The following is a 21,566-nucleotide window of genomic DNA, read 5'->3' on the forward strand; positions in this document are numbered from 1 at the left end:
AATTTTCACTCAAGAAAGGGGTATATGAGGAACTACAAAGCTGGTGATTATCACAATTTTAAATGGTGGCTTGGAGCAGTGCCATGGCTTGAGAAGCTACAAGTAAATAATGAGTTTAACACATGGGAAGTGGTCAACAATGAGTAAGATAAACCGAGTAGGAATTAAATGGATGAGTAGCAATATAAAGCAGAAGCTGCTAAAAAAAGAAAGCATTGGGGGGTATGAACAAAAAGGTGATCATCATACTCATGAGTAATACAAGGCACAGGCAAAAATCAGATTATGAGCAAAAATTAGCTAAGCAGTCCAAAATAAATACAGGGTTTTTTTTTTCCCATTACATAGCAAGTAACATCATTAAATTCCTGATATGTAGTACTAGCATAATTATCTGTGCACCCTCAGCAGTTGTACAGGTTATTATGATAGTACTGCACGAAAAAGTTACATCTTTACTAACCTCTGATTGACAATTTTCCTCCGAATTAATATAGAATTAATATATCCATCTAAACTCCAACATTATCAGGTCTTATATTTCTGTCTTCTGAGGCACTTTTTACTGTATCAATCCACCTACATCTTGGTCTTCCTCTGGGTCTTTTTCCTGCTATCCTGGCAAAGAACACTTGTTTTGCTAATCTATCCTCTCCCATTCTGGTTAAGTGGCTATATCATCTGAGATTAGTTCTGCTAGCACATGCTAACAATGGCAAATTCTTTCCTAATATCCTCATTTTTATGGTACTGCCATCGATGCCATCTGTTCATTCTTGTAATCTTTCTCAGAACTGTCACATATATGTAGTCTCCAGTCTTTGGTCATGTGTTTTATTTCTAACCCAGCTTTCAGATCTGTTCAAACTGGTTTGAACACTGTCTCGTATACAGCTAATTTAGTGTTTTGATTAATTTTTTTCTTATTCCATATAAATTTATTCAGTTGACTTCCTGCCATACCAGCTTTCTTGATTCTGTTATCTATTTCCATATTTAATTTGCCATCTTCACTAAAAATTGTGCCTAAATACCTGATATATTTTACTTGTTCTATAGGTTCACCATTCTTTTTTTATTGCTGATTTTCATACCAAATTTATTACAGTGGTTATTCAATTTAGTCTGGGAATCTTTGAGACTTGTGTTGGATTTATTTAGAAGTTTATACATCCTCTACATAAAGTTAAAGATCTGTGATTAACATCACCAATTTTGATATCAGGTTTTAATACCATTTTCCTTCAGAATATGATCATCATCATGAACCATGGGTGCAGCGCCCATAGGTGTCTGATGCTATGTTAACTATATTGTCCCAGTGACATCTGTTCATTGCAGCATGACTTAATTCTTGAAGGTTTCCCCCACACCAGCCTTTAATATCATTGGCCCACTCATGGGGAGGACAACCTCAGACATGAATGAATAATGTGCACCCTTGTTTCACATCTCATTTAATATCAGACCATCTTCCTGTACTTCCTACCTCTTTCAATTTTAACTGCTGATTTACAAATAGAGACTATGTGTTTCTTGATATAATGTTCCATTTGCACCATAGAGCTGCAGTGTTTTAAAGAGCAACTTGTCATGTGCCTTTTCCAGATCTACATAACTTAAATACAAATCCTTGTTATATAAATCAAGTGGATATTAAATCCAGCATTATTTTATCAAAATCCAGCATTATTGATTATTTTAGTAAATCCTTGTTATGTTCCCAAGATTTCTGAACTATTTATCTTAAAGTGAAAATCTGGTCCTGACAACTTCTCTTTATCCAGTTTGTTCTTCATAAAGCTTCATTTTCACAATACTTCTCCGTTTCTCAAATATACTTGTATAAATCTTACCAGGAACACTCATTAGAGAAATATTTTTGTAATTCTGGCATTCAGTTTTGTGTCCCTTTTTATAGGTGAGTACTATATGAGAGCTCTATTCCAATCATCTGGAATTCAAATCTCTGACCTGGCTTTCTGTCTTTTGCAGTGCAGCCACTGTACAATTTTTATATCTCCATATTTGAGCATTTCTGGTCGAATATCATCTGCTTCAACTGTTGGGTGTTATCTATCACTGTGCTGACACTGATTGTTTCATTTAACAATCTTTCAGAGTAATTACTCCAGTCATCTAGAATATCTTTAACTTCAGCTTGCATGTCACCTTTATCATCTCTGCTTCCTTTTAAAGTACACTTTCCTCCATTTCTATGCATTTTCAATAGCTTCCAGAATATTTTACCACTTTCCTGATATTAATTTTCAATGTTCTTACCAAAGTCTGCCATGACCTTTGTTTAGCTAGTTTTACACAGTGTTTAGCTTTCTTACATTTGTCTCTGTATTCTCTAAGAGCACAAGCTGACTTAATTGCCAGGAATTTCCTTGACTGCCTCGAATCAATCAATTTTTTCTTCAGGATTTGCCAGTGAGTCTCCAAGATTTGTTTCTTGTTTTTGAACCTCTTACATTTTTTTCTTGAATGATGTGCATGTCTTTGAGTCTACAGTTCACCTCTGAAAGATACTCAAATTTGATTTGTTTCAAAACTTTCTTACACACTCTTCTTTTCAATATGAAATTCAGTTTTATCCTTCTCAGAACTAAATAGTAATCGCTTCCTTTTTCAATTTTCTATATAATCTTGTGTTTTGAACCACTGGGAAAACATCACTATCAGCAATAACATAGTCATTGAGACTGTTCTTATTTCTTGCATCTCTCCATGGGAATTTGTGCACATTTTATATGTTGGAACATAATGTTATTACTAACTACTCCATGTCCTGAACAGAAATCCAGCAAGTGCTTACCATTATTATTAGCTTTGCTCTTTTTTCCAAATTTTCCCATAACATTTCTATGTCTGACAATCATTTCCTACTCTGCTATTTAGATTACCAACAAGGACCAACTTTTTCTTTATTCATTGTGTCAGTTGCTTTCTCTAAAGCCTCAAAAAAATTCATCCACTTCTTAGAACCTTCTGTGGGCTCATAGGAGACCAAATGACTCTCATTGTACAGTTCCCCATTCTGATATTTGCCCACATCACTCTACTTGGTTTTGCCTGCCATTCAAGAAGATTATTCTCATATTTTCTGTTGAGTGCTAGAGCTACTATATCACCTTCTTTTCTGTGAATTTTATTGCCTGAATATAACATTTTACATTTGTTGCTTAGAATGATTTCACCTGTTTTTGTTTTCTTTGTTTCAGTCACGCCTATTATGTTGATCTGGTACTATCCAATTCTTCTGCTAGTTCCATTTCTTTTCCATTACTGCTTCTTTGCTCAATAGTAGCAATCTTGAATTCTGTTGACATTGAGTTCAAATGCATTTGGGATTGTTCCAGCTGACGTTTTACTGTTAATCCCTGTTTCCTGAAAAAAACAATGATGGCCTTGTTTAACTGTGACATGAAACAGAATTTCATGTCACAGCTGACATGAAATTCTGTAATATTGTACCGTCATTATGTTTAAGCCACCAAATTGTCAGCCCATCCTCTTTCATTCACAGAATCCAGTAGCAAGTAACCCCATATACCAATACCCATGTCAATAGTCAATGGTTTCCTCTCAGGCTCAGTCAGACATCCCCTGCTTTTTGTGTTGGTTTTGAGAACCCGCATCATTTATTTTATTTTATTTTTTATTTGTAAATAATCCAGCCATCAGTAATTCATGACTGTGTAAATTATAACAATTCCCTCAGCTATAAAGGAGAATAAAGTATTGGCATATGCATATGATGTGATGCAGAGGGTAATGATTCAATAATATATATATATATATATATATATATATATTTTTTTTTTTTTTTCCCCACAAAGCAAAGTCAGTAGCAACTGCAACTGCCACTGCTGGTAATTTGGGATTTGATTTGATTTGATTTTTATGGTGCAAAGACATCAAAGGTCATACTGTTTCCCAACACAGGTTTACAGCAGTGTAAAGACCACCCACATTATTATTATTATTATCCCAAGACCTCATGGAGTCAAAGACTTATCTGGGAGGTTCCTTTATCACACACACATCTCATCATACCGTGCCTTAAACACACTCAAACTCCTTGCAGACACCACACTCTCAGGCAAGGCATTCCAATCATTCACAACTCTGCACGAAAAAAAACCTGCCTCTCACTCCCCTACTCACACCCTCTTTATACAGTTTCCAGGGATGACCTCTGGTTCTCCCCTGATCTCCCACTATTCTCTGTAGAACTTCTCCACCATTGATCTTATAACAACCCCTTACTAACTTGTAGGTCTCTATCATATCTCTCCTCTTCCTTCTCTCCACCAGACTCTTGCAAATTACATCTTCTCAATCTTTCCTCATACTCAACATTCCAGAGGTCAGAAACTACCTTAGTTAGTCGCCTTTGGACCCTTTCCAACATCTCTTCATCCTTCTGAAAACCCGGTGACCAAATCTGGGCACAATAGTCCATGTGTGGCCTAATCAAAGCCTTATACAATGGAACAAGAATCTCCCTACTTCTACACATCAGTGTCCTCCGCATCACTCCCAGAAGCCTTTGTGTTGTCTTCACAATTTTGGCGATGTGTCCCCTAAATTTTAGATTCTTATCCACTATCACTCCCAGATCTCTTATTTTCTCTACCTCCAACAATATATTCTCACCAAGCATTATGCAATATTCATCAGAGGGAAATAATCTGTTTGTTCTTATCATGAGATAAGAACAAACAGATTTTGTACTCTTCCATCTTCATAGCTCACTGTGAACTTATGTTCATCTGCAGGAATGACTGAAAAACAATTCCAGTCAATAAAGGTTGAATCAAGGCTGTTAACTTAGAAAAGTCTAACCACCTGGGTACTATTTGTCTTTAGATTTTGACTCTAATTGGACTTTCGATTGTTCATGTGGTGAAGAAGTGATAAAAGATAGCCTTTAGCTACTTAATATAAAGGAGCTGAGATGTTTACTTTATCTGTCCTATTTTCTTCAAGTACTACAGCTTTCTTGTACCCCTATACTACTCTAGTAGACTTAGGATGTATAATCATTTACTTTTTCATCTCAATAAAAGTTGAAACTAATCTGGTAGTACTCTTCCCTCAATGCATGAAATATATGGGATACTGAGGCAATTGATTTGAAGTTGGTTGTAGCTTCTATATGCAAGTGCCAGAGCCAAAAGGACTCATGGATCTAATTCACATCTCCTGCCACATGATCAACAAACAGCAGGGAGGATAGTGGAAAACCACTAACCAAGTGGAAAAGCTTTTAACATCAACCCTCTCCTAAACATAAATTAAAGATGCCAAGAAGCTGAACCAGAAATTGAAAAACTGAACCAAGTTTGGTATAATCCTTTATGTACGTGTAAGCAAATAAAGTTTGCATGTAAAGTATCTTCACAATTCGACTATTTATATATAGACGCTATTTACTGTGCATAATGCTATGCTTTATGAGAAGGGGCTACTACCCAGACTGGTTTCAACCTTTACTGAGATCTCTCAATGGTAGCCAGACCCAGAAGAGATACCAAGGGTGAAGTAAAGCAGAGGTCATATATTTCCCATATACAAGTAGTGAAAAGATTTATTATTAAATACTCTAGATCAGAGATAATGTTGGAGTCTTGACAAGTAACAGACTGATTTGGAGGAAAATTGTAGATAGGAAGTTAGTGATGATGTAATTTTTTCATGTAGTACTGTCATATCCTGTACACCCCTTGAGGGTACATGGCAGGAATTTGATGATGATGATGAGATCAGAGATAGATGTTGAAATTTTTTTTTACTATAAATATTATAAATTATACTATATGGTTATACTATAAATTAAAGGTGCCAAAAATATATATATTCCTTGTTTAACCCTTTATCCAAGCAAAAGCAAACAAAATTTGCAAGTGTAAAGTATCTTCATGACTGGACTACTTGTATATAGAGGCTAACGCCTTAGTATCCTATAATTCAAGACACTTCATGCAAAAACCTTGTTTGTTTACACTTTGATAAAGTATTAAGCCAAGAATATAATTTTTTTGGTAGCTTTAATTTTGTGTATAACCAAGTGAAAATACTTTCAACCTCTTAAAACCTCCTCCAACGGAAGTTCCTCTGTGTTGATGATTTTACTATTTTTTGTCTTTCTTATAATATGAGGCTTATAGAAAGATAATTACAGGAAATTATTCACAATTTTTCAATCTGCACCTCATCTCATCGCATTTCATCTTATTTCATTTATCCACATGTTACGTCCACTGGCCTATCATGACCAATAATTAATCTCTTAGAAAGCTATTTAATGCTCTGATAGGGTTATTTTATCTGCTTAGTATATTATGCCTATATTGTAGGAGGAAAACCCAATTTCATATTAGTCACTCTCATATGTAATTGTAATCATATGTAATTCCATATTGAGACTAGCTAACTCCCATTCACTTGAAAAGCCCTTGTAAAGGTCATGTTGGTTATTAAAATACTAGATAGGATTCAAACTCTCATTATCAGCTGAGCTATAGAGGTTCCAAAATATACATTTGTTGCTTTATTGTAAAATGTAACTACCTTCCTTTAAAATGTGTTAGATACAATGGCCAGTCCAAGCAGTTCACTTCATGTAAACATACTAAATGGCATTTTAGGGCAGTGAATTATATCTACACAGTTTGCTATCTTCTGTCATGTGGATTTTCTGGATCTGTTTTGTGTGTGTGGGGGGGGGACTTATGTTTCCAGGAAAGAAAAGCCTGCAACTTCCATCTCCTGAAACTTTTCAAGCCACTTCAGGCCTCTAATAAATAGGGTAATAGTCTCATTCTGTATAATACATTTCATCTACCACCTAAAGACATTCATAAACATCGATGCCTGTAGGAAATTTGCAAAGGTCTTATAAAGTTTCCTCACACTCCAGACAGGATTTGAGTTCAAATCTTTTTTCTACCAAATGGATGGAGGCCAAAAACAAAAAATTCAACGCCATTATTTTGAACTTTCCAAAGGAAAACGGAAAAGCACTAAAAGAAGACATCATCAAATTAGCAGAAGAATGCAACATCGACTCTAAAAATATCATCAGGTGCCATCGTTTCGGACCCATAAATAAAAGGAAGGATGGAACGAACTTTGCTTGCCTAGTAAAAGTGACGTGTGACACACTGACAAGCACATCAAAACTAATAACAGCGATCAACAGCAAGTTCAAAGATACTTGACCCCAATCATGCATACGTGCTCGACCAGATTTAACATTTGCACAAAGGGAATAAGGACATCAGCTAAGAAGAAAAACGTCAGAATGGTGACAACAGTTGGATCATCGACTACAGACAAGTTAAATTGGTGCAGAGACCAAATGATGCCATTAGCACCCACCATGGAGACCACTATGCAGTGCCTGCATAGGAAATGTGCAAGACCCTTGCAGTCAAACATATGATTCACAAAACCCTACATATCCACTTCACCAACATCCGTGGCCTAAACTCCAAGCTTAATAGTGCCCACTACCACCTTCAGTCTACCAAACCTCATCTACTCTTTCTGGCAGAAACTCAAATCTCACCCCCTCCCCCAGCACTATTCATCTTAACACATTCGCTGCCACGCTCCTCGGGCATAGTCTGTTACCACACACCAAGCACTTTCACTTCTTCAATGTCAGTATGAGTAATCTCGTCGCTGGCGGTAATCGACATACGAGTATATTTGTAGTTGGCCTGTGAGGCTCGTATACTAACTACGAGTATACACACGTTTGCTGCTACGCTCCACATGCCAGCAGTAAGCGCCATACGAGTATATTCGTAGTTGGCTTGTGAGGCTCATATACTAACTACGAGTATACTTGTAGTTGGCAGTGAATGTGCTAACCTTTCAAACTACACACTCTTTAACTCATTTCAATCCAAGGGTGGTATCTGTGCATACATCCACTCCAACATACCTTGCTAGAGAGCACCCAACCTAGAATTGCCCAACTTTGACCTTCTTTGGATGTAAATATCCCTTCCCAACTCAGTCAAATTCATATGCTATCTCTATTGCTCCCCTAATGCAACCCACCACTCTGAGCTCTTTGATTTCCTCTCCTTAAAAATTGACTTTCTCCAGTCCTACTTTCCTAACAGTGAAATCATCCTCCTAGGAGATTTTAATGTCCACAACACCTTGCATGCAGAGATGCTGAAACATTTGCCATCACCAATGACCTTACACAAATTGTTCATATTACAATGAGAATACCTGATAACCCGAACCACTCTCCAAATACCCTAGATCTCTTCCTGACCAATGACCTTTCCAAATATACACTCTTTGAATGTAGAGGGCCCCTTAGGCAATTCTGACCACAACCTAGTGCTCATCTTCTCTCCTATGCAACAACACTTACACAGCCATTCCCATACAAGAGTAGTTTGGCATTATAACAGTGCCAAGTGGGACAGCCTCTGCAACTTCTATGCCTCATTCCATGGTTGGACTATTGCTTCCAACCTTCCAACCCAAACATGTGAAACTGAACTTATAACCAAAGTAATCCTCACTGGCATGGAAACATACATTCCCCACAGTACTCTGACATGCCATTCCCTAACTTAACTAAACCCTGGTTTTCCAAAAGATTCTCCAAGGCTGTGCAAATGAAAAACCAAACATACCTTAACTGGCTCAAATCAAACACTCCATCCTCCTTTAGAGCTTATACCCAAGCCTGAAATAAATGAAAAAAAAAAAAAAAATCAATGCTTCCAAAACAGAGTTTGAATGAGCAAAAAGCAGGAAATTAGCAATCTGTCCAAATGGCAACCAAGTCTTTTGGTCTCTCACCAAAGCAATTGGTCATAACTTCTGCCCAACACTATTCCCACCCCATCACACCCAGATGGTTCAATTGCATCACCACCTACAGAAAGGCCAATCTCCTGGCTTCACACCTTACTTCCAATGCATGCATAATTGACAATGGCAAATGCCCCTCAACCATTCAAGATGCCCAACATACAATGCCCACTATATCCTTTTGCCAAAAAGAGATTAGTAAAATACTGTCCAATTGGACACAAAAAAAGTCTCCTGACCCTGATGGCATTCTTTCAATTGTCCTGAAGGTTTGTGCACCAGAACTGACTCCTGTCCTATGTCGCCTATATATACTGTCTTACTCCACTGGTATCTATCCTACAGCCTGGAAATTCGCCTGTATTCAATCCATTCCCAAGAAGGGCGACAAGTCACTGCTGTCCAACTACCGCCCTACCTCAGTCTTATCTAAAGTAATGGAAAAAATCATCAATTCCCAACTCCTACACTACCTTGAAGGTACCTGTCTAATAAACGACCACCAGTATGGATTCCATTGCTGCCAATCAACAGGAGATCTGCTCACATATGTCACCCATCTCTGGACAAATGCCATGGAGAAGTTTGGCGAATCTCAAGCGGCTGCTTAATATTTCCAAAGCATTTGACTGGGTCTGGCACAAAGGCTTACTTAGCAAGCTGCCATTGTTTGGTCTATCTCAAGACCTCTAGTTGGATTGCCAGCTTTTTTGTCTGGACACACTATGTGTGGTGGTAGATGGTTCCTTATCCTCTCTCCATTCAACTAATGCCGGGGTTCCACAAGATTCTGTCCTCTCGGCAATCCTCTCCTACTATACATGAATGACCTACTTCAGTTGACCTCCAACCCAATACATAGTTTTGCAGATGACAGCACATTGCACTCCTCCCTTTCTTTTGATAAACCTTACTCCACACAACTCACCTCAACCTACAGAACATCGACCACCACTGCCCTCAATTCTGAACTCCAAGCCATTCTTCAATGGGGGTCAGATAACCTAGTCAATTTCAATGCTAATAAAACCCAGTACTGTCTTATTTCTCATAAAAAAGAACCATTTTCTCCCAGTATTATTTTTGACAACACCCAAATTTCCAGACAATTTGAGATTTCTCTTCTTGGAATTACACTGACATGAAGCCTCTCCTGGCATAAACACATCACAACCATTGCATCCTCAGCTTTTAAAAAAACTAGGATTTCTCTTTTGCTCAAGACATTACTACACCCCTGAACAGCTGTTAACCTTATACAAATCATTGAATACTGCTCTCACATATGGGATGGGGACCCAAAAGCTCCCTCAAAATGCTAGACTCAATACAGAGTAGAGCAATCAGACTCTTACCAACTCACTCCTCCCACTTTCACACAGACGATTGGTCTCTGCACTATGTGTATTCTCCAAATATTTCCATGAAAAATGTTCATCTGAAATAGCATCAATAATTCCCCTGCTTAGTACTATGCTCGTTGGAACACATGCAGCTGCTACTCAACATCCTTTCTCAGTGCATCTTGAAACCCACAGAACAAGTTTCTTCTCTTCCTTCATCCTTGCAACTGCTGTACTATGGAACAGTCTTCCCCCTGATCATTTCCCAAGGAATACAATATACAGTCTTTTAAATCAAATGTGAACAAGTACCTTCTTTCCCAACCCACCACCCGTACACAGTACTAATGTACTATAGGTCGATCAACCAACCTCTTGTGTATAGGCCAAAGATAAAAAAATAAAATTTAAAAAATTGAAGTTTCTGTCTACAATATGAATGTTCTTCAAAAAATGTAAAATGTGTTACTAAAAGCAACTTCTCCCTTTAACAAAACTCTGTGTGTATTCTTCCTTATTTCTTGTATATCTTATATCTTGGAGGCCTGAAACACACTCCAGTTGATAATTGAGCTCTCTGCTCTGAATTCTCTCCTCTTTATGCAATAACACTATCATTACATTCCACAGGATCCTTGGATCCTTCCTCTACTGTCATATGCTGTGTTATTTCATTGTTAGCTTTGATTGATGTCATATTATCACCAACAGCCATTGTCATTCCTTCATACTCATCCTTCTTTTCACTGATCACATAATTAAAGAGCTCCTAGGATTTTTCTTATGATGTTCACACAAAAACTACTATACATAATATCAGCAAAGTCAATTAAGGGTTACAGGGAATGACAATAAATAATTGAATGACATCTCAAGGAATTGGATACTACTATAAATGAAGCAAAGGAAGGAGTATAAAACAGAGAATTCTCTGCTTTGTACTTCTAAAAGCTCCATGAAATAATTGCTGTTATAGGTGGTTTTTTTTTTTTTTTTTTTTTTAATTATGGATATGTTGATAATAGGTTCTGCTAGCTTGATTGGACAAATGGATAATATACCCACTTTCTAACCAAACTGCAGCTTCATATCCCACCTTGGGCATGAATGCTTGTGAATGTCTTTAGTTGGGAGTTGAATTTCATTGCTTAGGATGAGCCTATCTTTCTTCTTATTTAGAGGCCTGAAATGGCTTCAAAAGTCCCATATTTGGTCTCTGGAACATTTCTAGATTACGTTTTTTTTAAAAAAAGATCAATATTGGGTCTTTTTTTGTAAACTATATGTTTACAACTTTTCATGGATGGGAATCTTGTAAAAGAAATAAATAAATAATAAACTAAGTTTTGGACATTTTCACATTTTGATAAAAATTATATTTGTTACCCATGTAATTTTGCAGCTTAAATAAAATAATATATAATGTTACAGGAGAGAATAAATGACTACTATTTGGGTTTTTTTGGTCAAATTTATTTTAAAACTAAGTTATATCAACTAGTTTCACCAACTGTGGCTGATGGCTTCATCAGGGTAAAAGATATATAAAAATAGTAAGAACACTTAAATGCTAAAAAAAACTGTTAACGCTAAAACCATAAAATAAACCGAATACAATTGTATTTTTTATAAAAACAGAAGAACGTGTACATCACACACATAGTGCGTGTATGATTTGCTAGTTATTGTGTAGGAATGATTTGTAATTGACCGCAAAATTAATTCTGGCATGATGAAAGATCTAATAAGGGATTCTTCCAGATCTCGGGAAGAATCAGTCTTTGGTTTCTATTAAAGTTTTGTTCTGAACGGAGAACCGTTGTGGCTTCTTTTATAATTCGTGAGCGGAAGTCCTCCTCTATGTAGGGCATTGAGCTTTTACCCCATTCTATAATGTGATTGGTCCTAGCAAAATGAAAGGCTAACCTCAATTTGTCTTCTCTATTATTATTGACGTCTCCTATGTGTTCCTTCTTCCTGATTTCAAAACTTCTTGAAGTCTGGCCAATATAGTTCAAGCCACATGAGCAGGTGATGCTGTAAACTCCAGCATATGTCTTTCGGAGATCGTAAAAATTGGCGAATGGTCTGTGCAGGTTTAAAAGCTACTCGTATACCATGTGGCTTGAGGAGTCTGGCAGTCTTATTAGAAATTGTTTATAGTTCGTGTGGTCAAAAATAAGAGTATTACCATCATTAATATATAATGTTATTTTGTTCCTTTAGTGTTTGAATTAAGCTGATATTACAAATGAGCATTTGCCAATAGCCAAACTTATCTACATTTGTGGCAATATATTAATTCTGCATGAAATGTTTTAAAGCAAATATGATTGATTATCTTTGCTTTATAATTCACACAGAAGCAGTAAAGAAAGTTAAATATTCCTTGGTAATACATTGAAAACAGGTTACGATGTCATTTGAATATTAATCTCTACATCAGATTTGTAATTGTGTTTAATTTTTTTGACTATTAATTGCATGCTAATTATTTTGCACATATGCACACAGTCAACTCTCATAACTCAATAGCTGTTACAAACTATGGAAAAGGCCTCCCATAGCACACACTCATGTATTCTTAGAATGTGTTTGGCATGTACCTTTAAAATAACTCAACAACAAATCATCCACTTTGTATAATGTTTTTTTACTTCCTTCAGTACTGGATCAAAGTTATTACTTTGATCCAGTACTTTGTCAATATAACTTTGTCAATACTGATCTGTATATTATGCTTATTAATGCTATATAAAATGTTCCTAATGGTAGAAAAGAACATCTCTAAAGATATTTGCTTTTTTCTTTAGGATGTCCTCCTTTAAATTGGAATTCACCAGATTATCTCCAGTCGTACTGTGATATTATCAGTTCATTTGCATTACCACCTATTAATGGTTCAGATAATCCCATTTCAGTCGATGAAGTTCACTGTTATCTGCAAACTTTAACATATAAAGTTGGTAAAGATCCTACTAATTTATTTTCAAGGTATAAAAACATGCTATTTTACTTTTTGTGTTTTAAAGAATTAGTACAGTTAAACATTACACTTTCAAAATATTAATTAATTATTATTTTTTTAATAAATTTACAAAAACTTCAGTTAAATATTTCACAATGCTAGCCTGGTTGGCCAAGTGGGTACGAACCTGCCATGGGCATGGATGTTTGTGATTGTCTGTGAAAATACTAGTGGTAGATGGCTTTGGTGTAGTTGCAGTTCGTTGTAGTTGGTGGAGACAGAGAGTTGTAGAGTAAGTACCCTCCCTCGATGAGTCTTTGGACTCCTTGGAGGTGTGACGTAAATAATAACAATAGTAATAATATAGAAAGTATTTTTAACTTGGGTATAGTTATGTTAAAGATACCAAGCAATTTTAAACCTGGTTTTACTCCATTTTTCCCAAGTAAGCAAACAGACAAAATGTCAAGTTTGCGCCTGCAATTGATGCAAGACTAGCTGATCCCACAGGTAGTGCAAGACCAAGGCAACTCGTGGTAAAGGTGGAGCAAGCTCTGATCACTAATCTTAATATTTACCCTTAATGCCAAAACACATCTCCAAGAAGGGGATGTATGATGTTTTGTATTAAAGGCAAGGGGCCACTACTCAGACCGGTTTCGACCTTTATTGAGGTCTCATCAGTGGGAGCCAGGCTAGAAATACCAAGATTTAGTAATGCAGAGCTTGTAAGTATTTTACCAAAACAAGTTACCATAAGGTGTTATAACCTTATTAAATAAAAATCTCAGGAGGAGATATAAATGTAGAAAGTATTTTTAACTTGGGTATAGTTATGTTAAAGATACCAAGCAATTTTAAACCTGGTTATAACACCTTATGGTAACTTGTTTTGGTAAAATACTTACAAGCTCTGCATTACTAAATCTTGGTATTTCTAGCCTGACTCCCACTGATGAGACCTCAATAAAGGTCGAAACCGGTCTGGGTAGTGGCCCCTTGCCTTTAATACAAAACATCATACATCCCCTTCTTGGAGATGTGTTTTGGCATTAAGGGTAAATATTCAGATTAGTGATCAGAACTTGCTCCACCTTTACCACGAGTTGCCTTGGTCTTGCACTACCTGTGGGATCAGCAAGTCTTGCATCAATTGCAGGTGCAAACTTGACATTTTGTCTGTTTGCTTACTTGGGAAAAATGGAGTAAAACCAGGTAAAAAATAGTAATAATAATTTAATGGATGGAATTCCAAAAGAAAGAGATATATATATATTATGCTGATAGATTTTTTTTACTCTTATTTATAATGTAAATAAATGAAAAATGTAATTAAAATAAATGTTTTGTTTCAGTTATTCTATTTTGTGTTCTAGTATTTCACATTAAAAATAATGAAAATAGTCTAAACATGCACAAGCCTGTTTAAACTGTCTCGTGCATGTTTTTTCATATTTTTCAATATTTTGTATCATAATTTCACAATACTTTTAACACCTCCATCTTATCCACATCCATTTCTTCATTTGCTATTTTTCCACATCATAAAGTATTATATTATTTCTGTGTTGATGTTTAATATCCCCAGGTCACCCACCCACATTATTTCGTCTGTTCTCTTTCTCTGACATGAAGTATTATATCAATTCTACCCAGGTGATATTCATTGACATAATTATTGTTCAATAATTCATGACTTACTACTATCTGTAGCAGACTTTTTATTGTCTGCCTTCACAAATCTGCATATCTCTTTTTCCAACCAGATGTCACATGATGATGAAAAGAAATAGATTATTGACTTCAAGTATATTTTCTGGGTGTAAAGGAAATTAAATAATTTCAATGATATTGCTCTGAAAACCCAGTTTGTAAATTTGTTTTATTAATTCATTTCCATATTTATTATTAATATAAAAGAACTGGTAATCTGATTCTAATATATTTTGCTTGTGAACAAAATTAATGAAGAAAGTGATGTATAAAGTATTGCTCTTCTTTGTAATAATTTAGACCATCATCAGTTATTGTTATTTATTTTATTTCACAGAAAATTATATTCTTGTTTTTGTTATACTGTTTTATTATGGAGTCACTTTGTGGGAATCATGTGTTAGTAGTTTGAAGGATTGATTGGTGGCACTAGTATAGTGCAGTAGCAGTAGTGCTGCACATAGCTTACAGATAAGTCATTTTAGCAATTATTCTTGGCAGTGTTTTACTTTAAACAGTAAAGCTGTGTGTGCGTGAATTTTAATACATATCATTCGGAAAGCATTTTTCATCGCACTGATGTGTATTAGTAAAATGACAGCCAGGTCTTGTTCACTGATTTAAGTATGAAGTATTTCGTATGATGTAATGTGTGTTTGGTGTACTCATTGCCAAGAGTGAGTGAGTGGTTTATAGTAGTTTTGTATAGTATTATTTTAAATGTTGTGTGTGAATGCAAGAAATATGAGTCATGTGGGAAACACAAGAATACAGTAACTAGTATTTCAGTGTAAGGAAAGATAGTGAAAGTGTTGTAGAGAATGTTGAAAGAATAAGCGATAGTTCACAAAATGTGAATGAGAATACAAAAGAAGTGGCTGAAGGTAATATAGGTGATGAGGTGATAGTAAGGAATGAGCTAGTATGCTTGTGCAGCATCCCTCTTAGGACAAAATATCATCTAGAGTGACAAGAAACAATTGCTGAGTAGTACATCAGGAAGGAAAATGAAAGAAAACATGAACAGGAATTATGAAAGTGTGAAAAACTGGGAGTAAGGAAAAGATATTATATGGAGATTTGATGATAAGTGTACTTTATGTGAAACTGACAAAGTTTCCCGTTGAAGCTTAGTGAAGCTGTTAGTTTGTAGAAGGGAGATGTGAAATAATCTTTTGGCACAAATAATTCCAAATGATGAAAAATATGTAATGAGAGAAGATATGAAATTTTTCATTTACAATCATTGCTGGCAATGATTGTAAATGAATTAAAGAGAAGAGTGTTCTGGAGGAATGGTGTGCAGTTTATGCATGTATAGAGTGAATTGGATAAAAAAAAAGACTTGTATATGCCTAATGGCTGCATTTGAATGGTTTTGGAGTTAGATGTTTGAAGACAGTATTGTTCAGCGAAAGGTTGAAAGTGCAGCATCAGGGGAACCAGAAGTATTGGGGAAGTGGGTGCAGTCAAGTGTGGGTTAAGCCACCCCTTAGACATGTAAAAATAATCATAATTAAAATTCTGAATATTTTTACGTATTGTTTATGTTAAAATGTTTATTAGTTTTGTTTTCATAACACGCATTGTCGGCACTTGCGATGTGCCCGTTATGGAATTGTTTTATCCAAAGTGATATGTAAAGAAGTTAAAAAATTGATGTACTTACTAGATTTGATCTTTGTATTACTTAAAAGAATTTGATTGTGGTTTGATATATTAAGTTTTGTGTTTTATGAAGACATTCTCTTGTCGCTAACGGATACAACGTGTCAGCCATTTTATTACAGTACTTAGTTTCTGACTTTTGTGGAGTGCGCATGCTCGCAGAGAAGTTTTAGGAGTGATTGACAGCTGACAAGAGAGCGTTCGGTATCTGAGTAACGGCTGTAAACAAGAGAGTGTTCAGAAGGAATTTAGAACATAGGCCGGCAGACATTTAGGTTCGGAAGGAACTTAAGTTTTTTTAAGTGACAGTCGGAAGAAAATTAATAGTATATTAATTTTCTTCCGACTGTCACTTAAAAAGGAATCGTGGAACTATTAAGTTTTAATGTGGATAAATAAAAGAGAAATATTGCTATAGATCGTTTTAAAAGGATTATTGGTGGAAGATTTATAGTAGATTCTAAAAGGAAATCGTAGAACTGTGAGTTTTTTTAAAGTGGAAAAGTTAAGACTGTCATTAAGTATAGTGAATAAAAGAAGAATTTGCTATTTACATTCTAAAGGAATGTTTGAGAAAACTTTGATTAAGAAGTTTCATCGGTATTAAGGATGCCTGATCTGACTATTATTTCTACTAAAAAGAGACAGAATTAAGTCAGGAAGATTTTTACGTGTGCTACATGAGTGATGAAAAAGGATCCTGTAAAATGAAGAATAGAGTCATATATCTTCTGAAAAGGGCCTTGACAGAGAGAGAGAGAGAAACTGGCTATGAACATTTTGTCATTTTGAAAATAAAGTGTTTAGTCTTAACTGTAAGTTTATTTTAAAAAGGCCTTGGATTCAATTAATTTGTAGTTATAGTTATGTAATATTGTTTGAAGTCTATATATATTGTTTTATTAAATGTGTTTATTTTGTATTTTGGTCTTGAGTCAGTGATTATTTGGATTCTGAAAGAAAGAGTTAAGATCATTGCACCAATTGGAGTGAACCCTTGTGCATATAATAATATATAGGTACACTCGGAAATAAAAAAAAAATAATTGTTAGAAACAGAGATCATTCTCTATGGTAGGATTAATATTAAGATAATATACATGAATAATCTCCTCAATATAAAAATCCACCAATTATTAACACCACCCCTAAGCTGTATAACTGAGAGGAGACCTCCACATAGCCTTTAAAGGAATGCGGAGAACCGACCAGGGCTTCTGACCTAATGTCCAATCCTCACCTTCTCGTGGTGCACCCTGTTGGGTATCTACTTGGATACTGAACGAACAAGGATGGGCTGGCAATTTGGGATTTAGCCGACCAAATTGTATTCTTATTGGTTAAACCAAAATATAGAATGATGGTACAACATGACAAAATTTCATGCCGGCTGGGGCGTCGCCCGGTTAAACAAGGCCCCGTTGTTTTTGCCAGGGAACCAGGGCGAACAGCGAAAAGTCAGCTACTGGAACAAATCTGAAAATAAACCCCAACTCAACATCACCAAAGTTAAAGATCGGTACTATCAACGTAAGAAGCCTGAATGGCAAAGAAATCGAGCTAGCTGAGGAATTAGATAAGTACCAGATCAACATAATAGGGGTGACTGAAACAAAAAAGGCCAAAACTGGTGAGATCTTTCTGAGCAATAAATACAAAATGTTATATTCAGGCAATGACAATCAAGGAAAAGAAGGAGTAGCCATAGTATTCAACACAAAATACGAGGCTAATCTTCTTGAATGGCAGTCAGTCTCAAGTAGAGTAATGTGGGCAAATATGAGAATGGGGAACTGGACAATGAGACTTATTTGTGCCTATAGTCCCACAGAAGGTTCTACTAAGGTAGAAGTGGAGGAATTTTTTGAGGCTTTAGAAAAGCAACTGACACAATGAAAAATGAAAAGTTGGTCCTTGTTGGGGATCTAAATAGCAGAGTAGGAAATGATTGTGAGACATACAAAAATATTTTGGGAAAATTTGGAGAAAAGAGCAAAGCTAATAATAATGGCAAATATCTGTTGGATTTCTGCTCAGGACATGGACTGGTTATTACTAACACCATGTTCCAACATAAAAATGTGCACAAATTCACATGGAGAGAAGAGGCTAGGAATAAGAAAAGTCTCATTGACTATGTTATTGTTGATAGTGATGTTTTCTCCCTGGTGCAGGACACCAGAGTGTACAGAGGATTTGAAATTGGAAGTGATCACAATTTAGTCTTGAGCAGGATAAAATTGAATTTCATATTGAAAAGAATAACATGTAAGAAAGTTTTAAAGCGAATAAAAGTTGAGCAACTCTCAGATGTGAACTGTAGACTAAAATACACAAAGATTATTGAAGAAAAAATGGAAGAGTTTGAGAACAGGAATCAAACCTTGGAGATTCAGTGGCAAACTCTGAAGAAAACATTGATTGATTCTGCCAGAGAGGCATGTGGTGAGGTTGTCTATAAGGATAAAAAAATCAGAACTCCCTGGTGGACATAGGAAGTTAAAGAGGCAGTGAAGGAAAAGAAGAAAGCATACCAAAAGTTCCTGGCAAATAAGTCAGCTTGTGCTCTTAGAGAATATAGAGACCAATGCAAGAATGCTAAACACTGTGTAAAACTAGCTAAACAGAAGTCATGGGAGGACTTTGGCAAGAATATAGAAAATAAATATCAAGAAGGTGGCAAAATATTCTGGAGGTTGTTGAAGAAGCTTAAGAATGGAGGAAAGAGTGCTGTAAAAGGAATTAGAGATGATAAAGGTGACATGAAAACGAGAGAAAAAGATATCCTTGAAGTATGGAGTAATTACTTTGAAAAACTGCTAAATGAAACAAGCAGTTATGACAGCACAGTGGTAAAAAACACTGACCAGGCATGCAGTCAGGAATACATATCCATACTTGAAGTAGAAAAAGCCATCAAAGGCTTGAAATGTGGAAAGGCAGCAGGAGTAGATGATATTCGACCAGAAATGCTGAAGTATGGTGGTATAAGAGTCTTACAGTGGCTGCACTGCATAGTTCAGAAAGCCTGGACAGAGGGACGAATTCCCGATGATTGGAGTAGAGCTCTCATAGTACCCATATATAAAAAGGGAAATAAAACTGCATGTGAGAATTACAGAGGTATTTCCCTTCTGAGTGTTCCTGCCAAGATCTATGCAAGTATACTTGAGAAATGGTTGAGAAGAATTGTGGAAGAAAAGCTTGGTTAAGAACAAGCTGGATTCGGGCCAAATAGAGGCTGTCAGGATCAGATCTTCACTTTACGACAAATAGTCGAGAAAGCATGGGAATATAACAAAGATCTGTATTTAAGTTTTTTTGTCGATCTGGAAAAGGCATATGACAAGGTGCCAAGAGAGAAGCTATTCAATACGCTGCAGTTATATGGTGTCAATGGGGCATTATATCAAGCAATACTTAGTCTTTATTTGAGTTGTAAGTCAGCAGTTAGAATTGAAGGAAGTACTGGAAGATGGTTTAATGTTAAATCTGGTGTGAGACAAGGATGTTCATTATCCCCTCTGTTATTCATTATCTATATGGATCACATTATGAAGGAAAGTGGTATTAAACATGATATCAAAATTGGAGATGTTAATGTCAGCTCTTTGCTTTATGCGGATGATGTTATACTTCTAAATAAATCCATCACAAGTCTTCAAGATTCTCTGACTAAATTGAATAGCTGTTGTAATAGATATGGTATGAAGGTCAGCAATAAAAAGACAATGAAAATAGGCAGAATCTTTGAAAATGTCAACTGTGTTGTGAATGGAGAACCTGTGGAACAAGTAAAACATTTCAGCTATTTAGGCATGATTTTTACTGAAGATGGTACATTAAATATAGAAATAGACAACAGAATCAGCAAAGCTGGTATGGTGGGAAGTCAATTGAATAAATTCATATGGAATAAGAGAGAAATTAGTCGGAACACTAAATTAGCTGTATACAAGACAGTGTTCAAACCAGTTTTAACTTATGGATCTGAGAGCTGGGTCAGAAGTAAAACACCGTACCAAAGACCACAGATATGAGAGTCCTGAGAAAGATTATAGGCATGAACAGATGGCATCAATGGCAGTATCATATTAAAAACGAGGATATTAGGAAAGAACTTGACATTGTCAACATCCAGGAATGCATTAGCAGAGCTAATCTCAGGTGGTATGGTCACTTAAACAGAATGGGCGAGGAAAGATTTGCAAAACAAGTGTTCTCTGCCAGGTTGGCAGCAAAACGACCCAGAGGAAGACCAAGATATAGGTGGATTGATACAGTACAAAGTGCTTTAGACGATAGAAATATAAGATCTGATAATGTTGGAGTCTTGACAAGTAAGAGACTGATTTGGAGGAAAATTGTAGATAGGAAGTTAGTAATGATGTAATTTTTTCATGTAGTACTGTCATATCCTGTACACCCCTTGAGGGTACATGGCAGGAATTTGATGATGACCCATTAGACAAATGAATATGTGTAACTGTGAAACTGAATATGTGTAGAGAAATGATTATACAATCCTGAATGTGATTTCACAGGTTTCAAATCCAAATGGTGAAAATTTATTTATCACTAGGTTAGACTATAATAGATTTAGTTTAATCCTTTATCCCAGTGAGAGCAAACAAAGTTTGCGCCTGAAAATATCTTCAGGACTAAATATAGTGTTGTAGATGACTTGCTACTGCTTCTGCCTGGTATCTCCAGCTCTGGGCCTGGCTCCCACTGAAGAGACCTCAATAAAGGTCGAAACTAGTCTGGGTAGATGGCCAATCCCTTTAATGCATAACAGTATACATATCCACATAGGAAATGTGTTTTGCATTATGGGAGATACTGGGTTAGAAGTGCCTGGTAGCTTGCTCCACCTTTGCCACGAGTTGCCTTGGTGTTGCACTACTTACTGGATAAGATAGTACAACACTATACAACACTATATTTAGTCCTGAAGATATTTTCAGGCGCAAACTTTGTTTGCTCTCACTGGGATAAAGGATTAAACTAAATCT

The 21,566-nt window shown here is 35.9% G+C and overlaps 1 protein-coding gene across 1 annotated transcript in view; it reads left to right on the forward strand.

Annotated features, from left to right (window-relative positions):
- xmas (RRM_XMAS2 and SAC3_GANP domain-containing protein xmas) overlaps window positions 1–21,566 on the forward strand; it is a 523,534-nt gene that overhangs the window by 402,891 nt on the left and 99,077 nt on the right. Inside the window, exon 23 of the mRNA XM_090401436.1 lies at window positions 13,016–13,196. Within this exon, the coding sequence (XP_090257562.1) occupies window positions 13,016–13,196 (181 nt within the window). The remainder of the gene's footprint in view (window positions 1–13,015; window positions 13,197–21,566) is intronic.

The sequence above is a fragment of the Typopeltis vanoorti genome, chromosome 12, assembly GCF_054136105.1.
Source record: "Typopeltis vanoorti isolate ZY-2024b chromosome 12, IOZ_Tvanoo_1.0, whole genome shotgun sequence".
In the NCBI taxonomy this organism is placed as follows: Eukaryota; Metazoa; Arthropoda; class Arachnida; order Uropygi; family Thelyphonidae; genus Typopeltis; species Typopeltis vanoorti.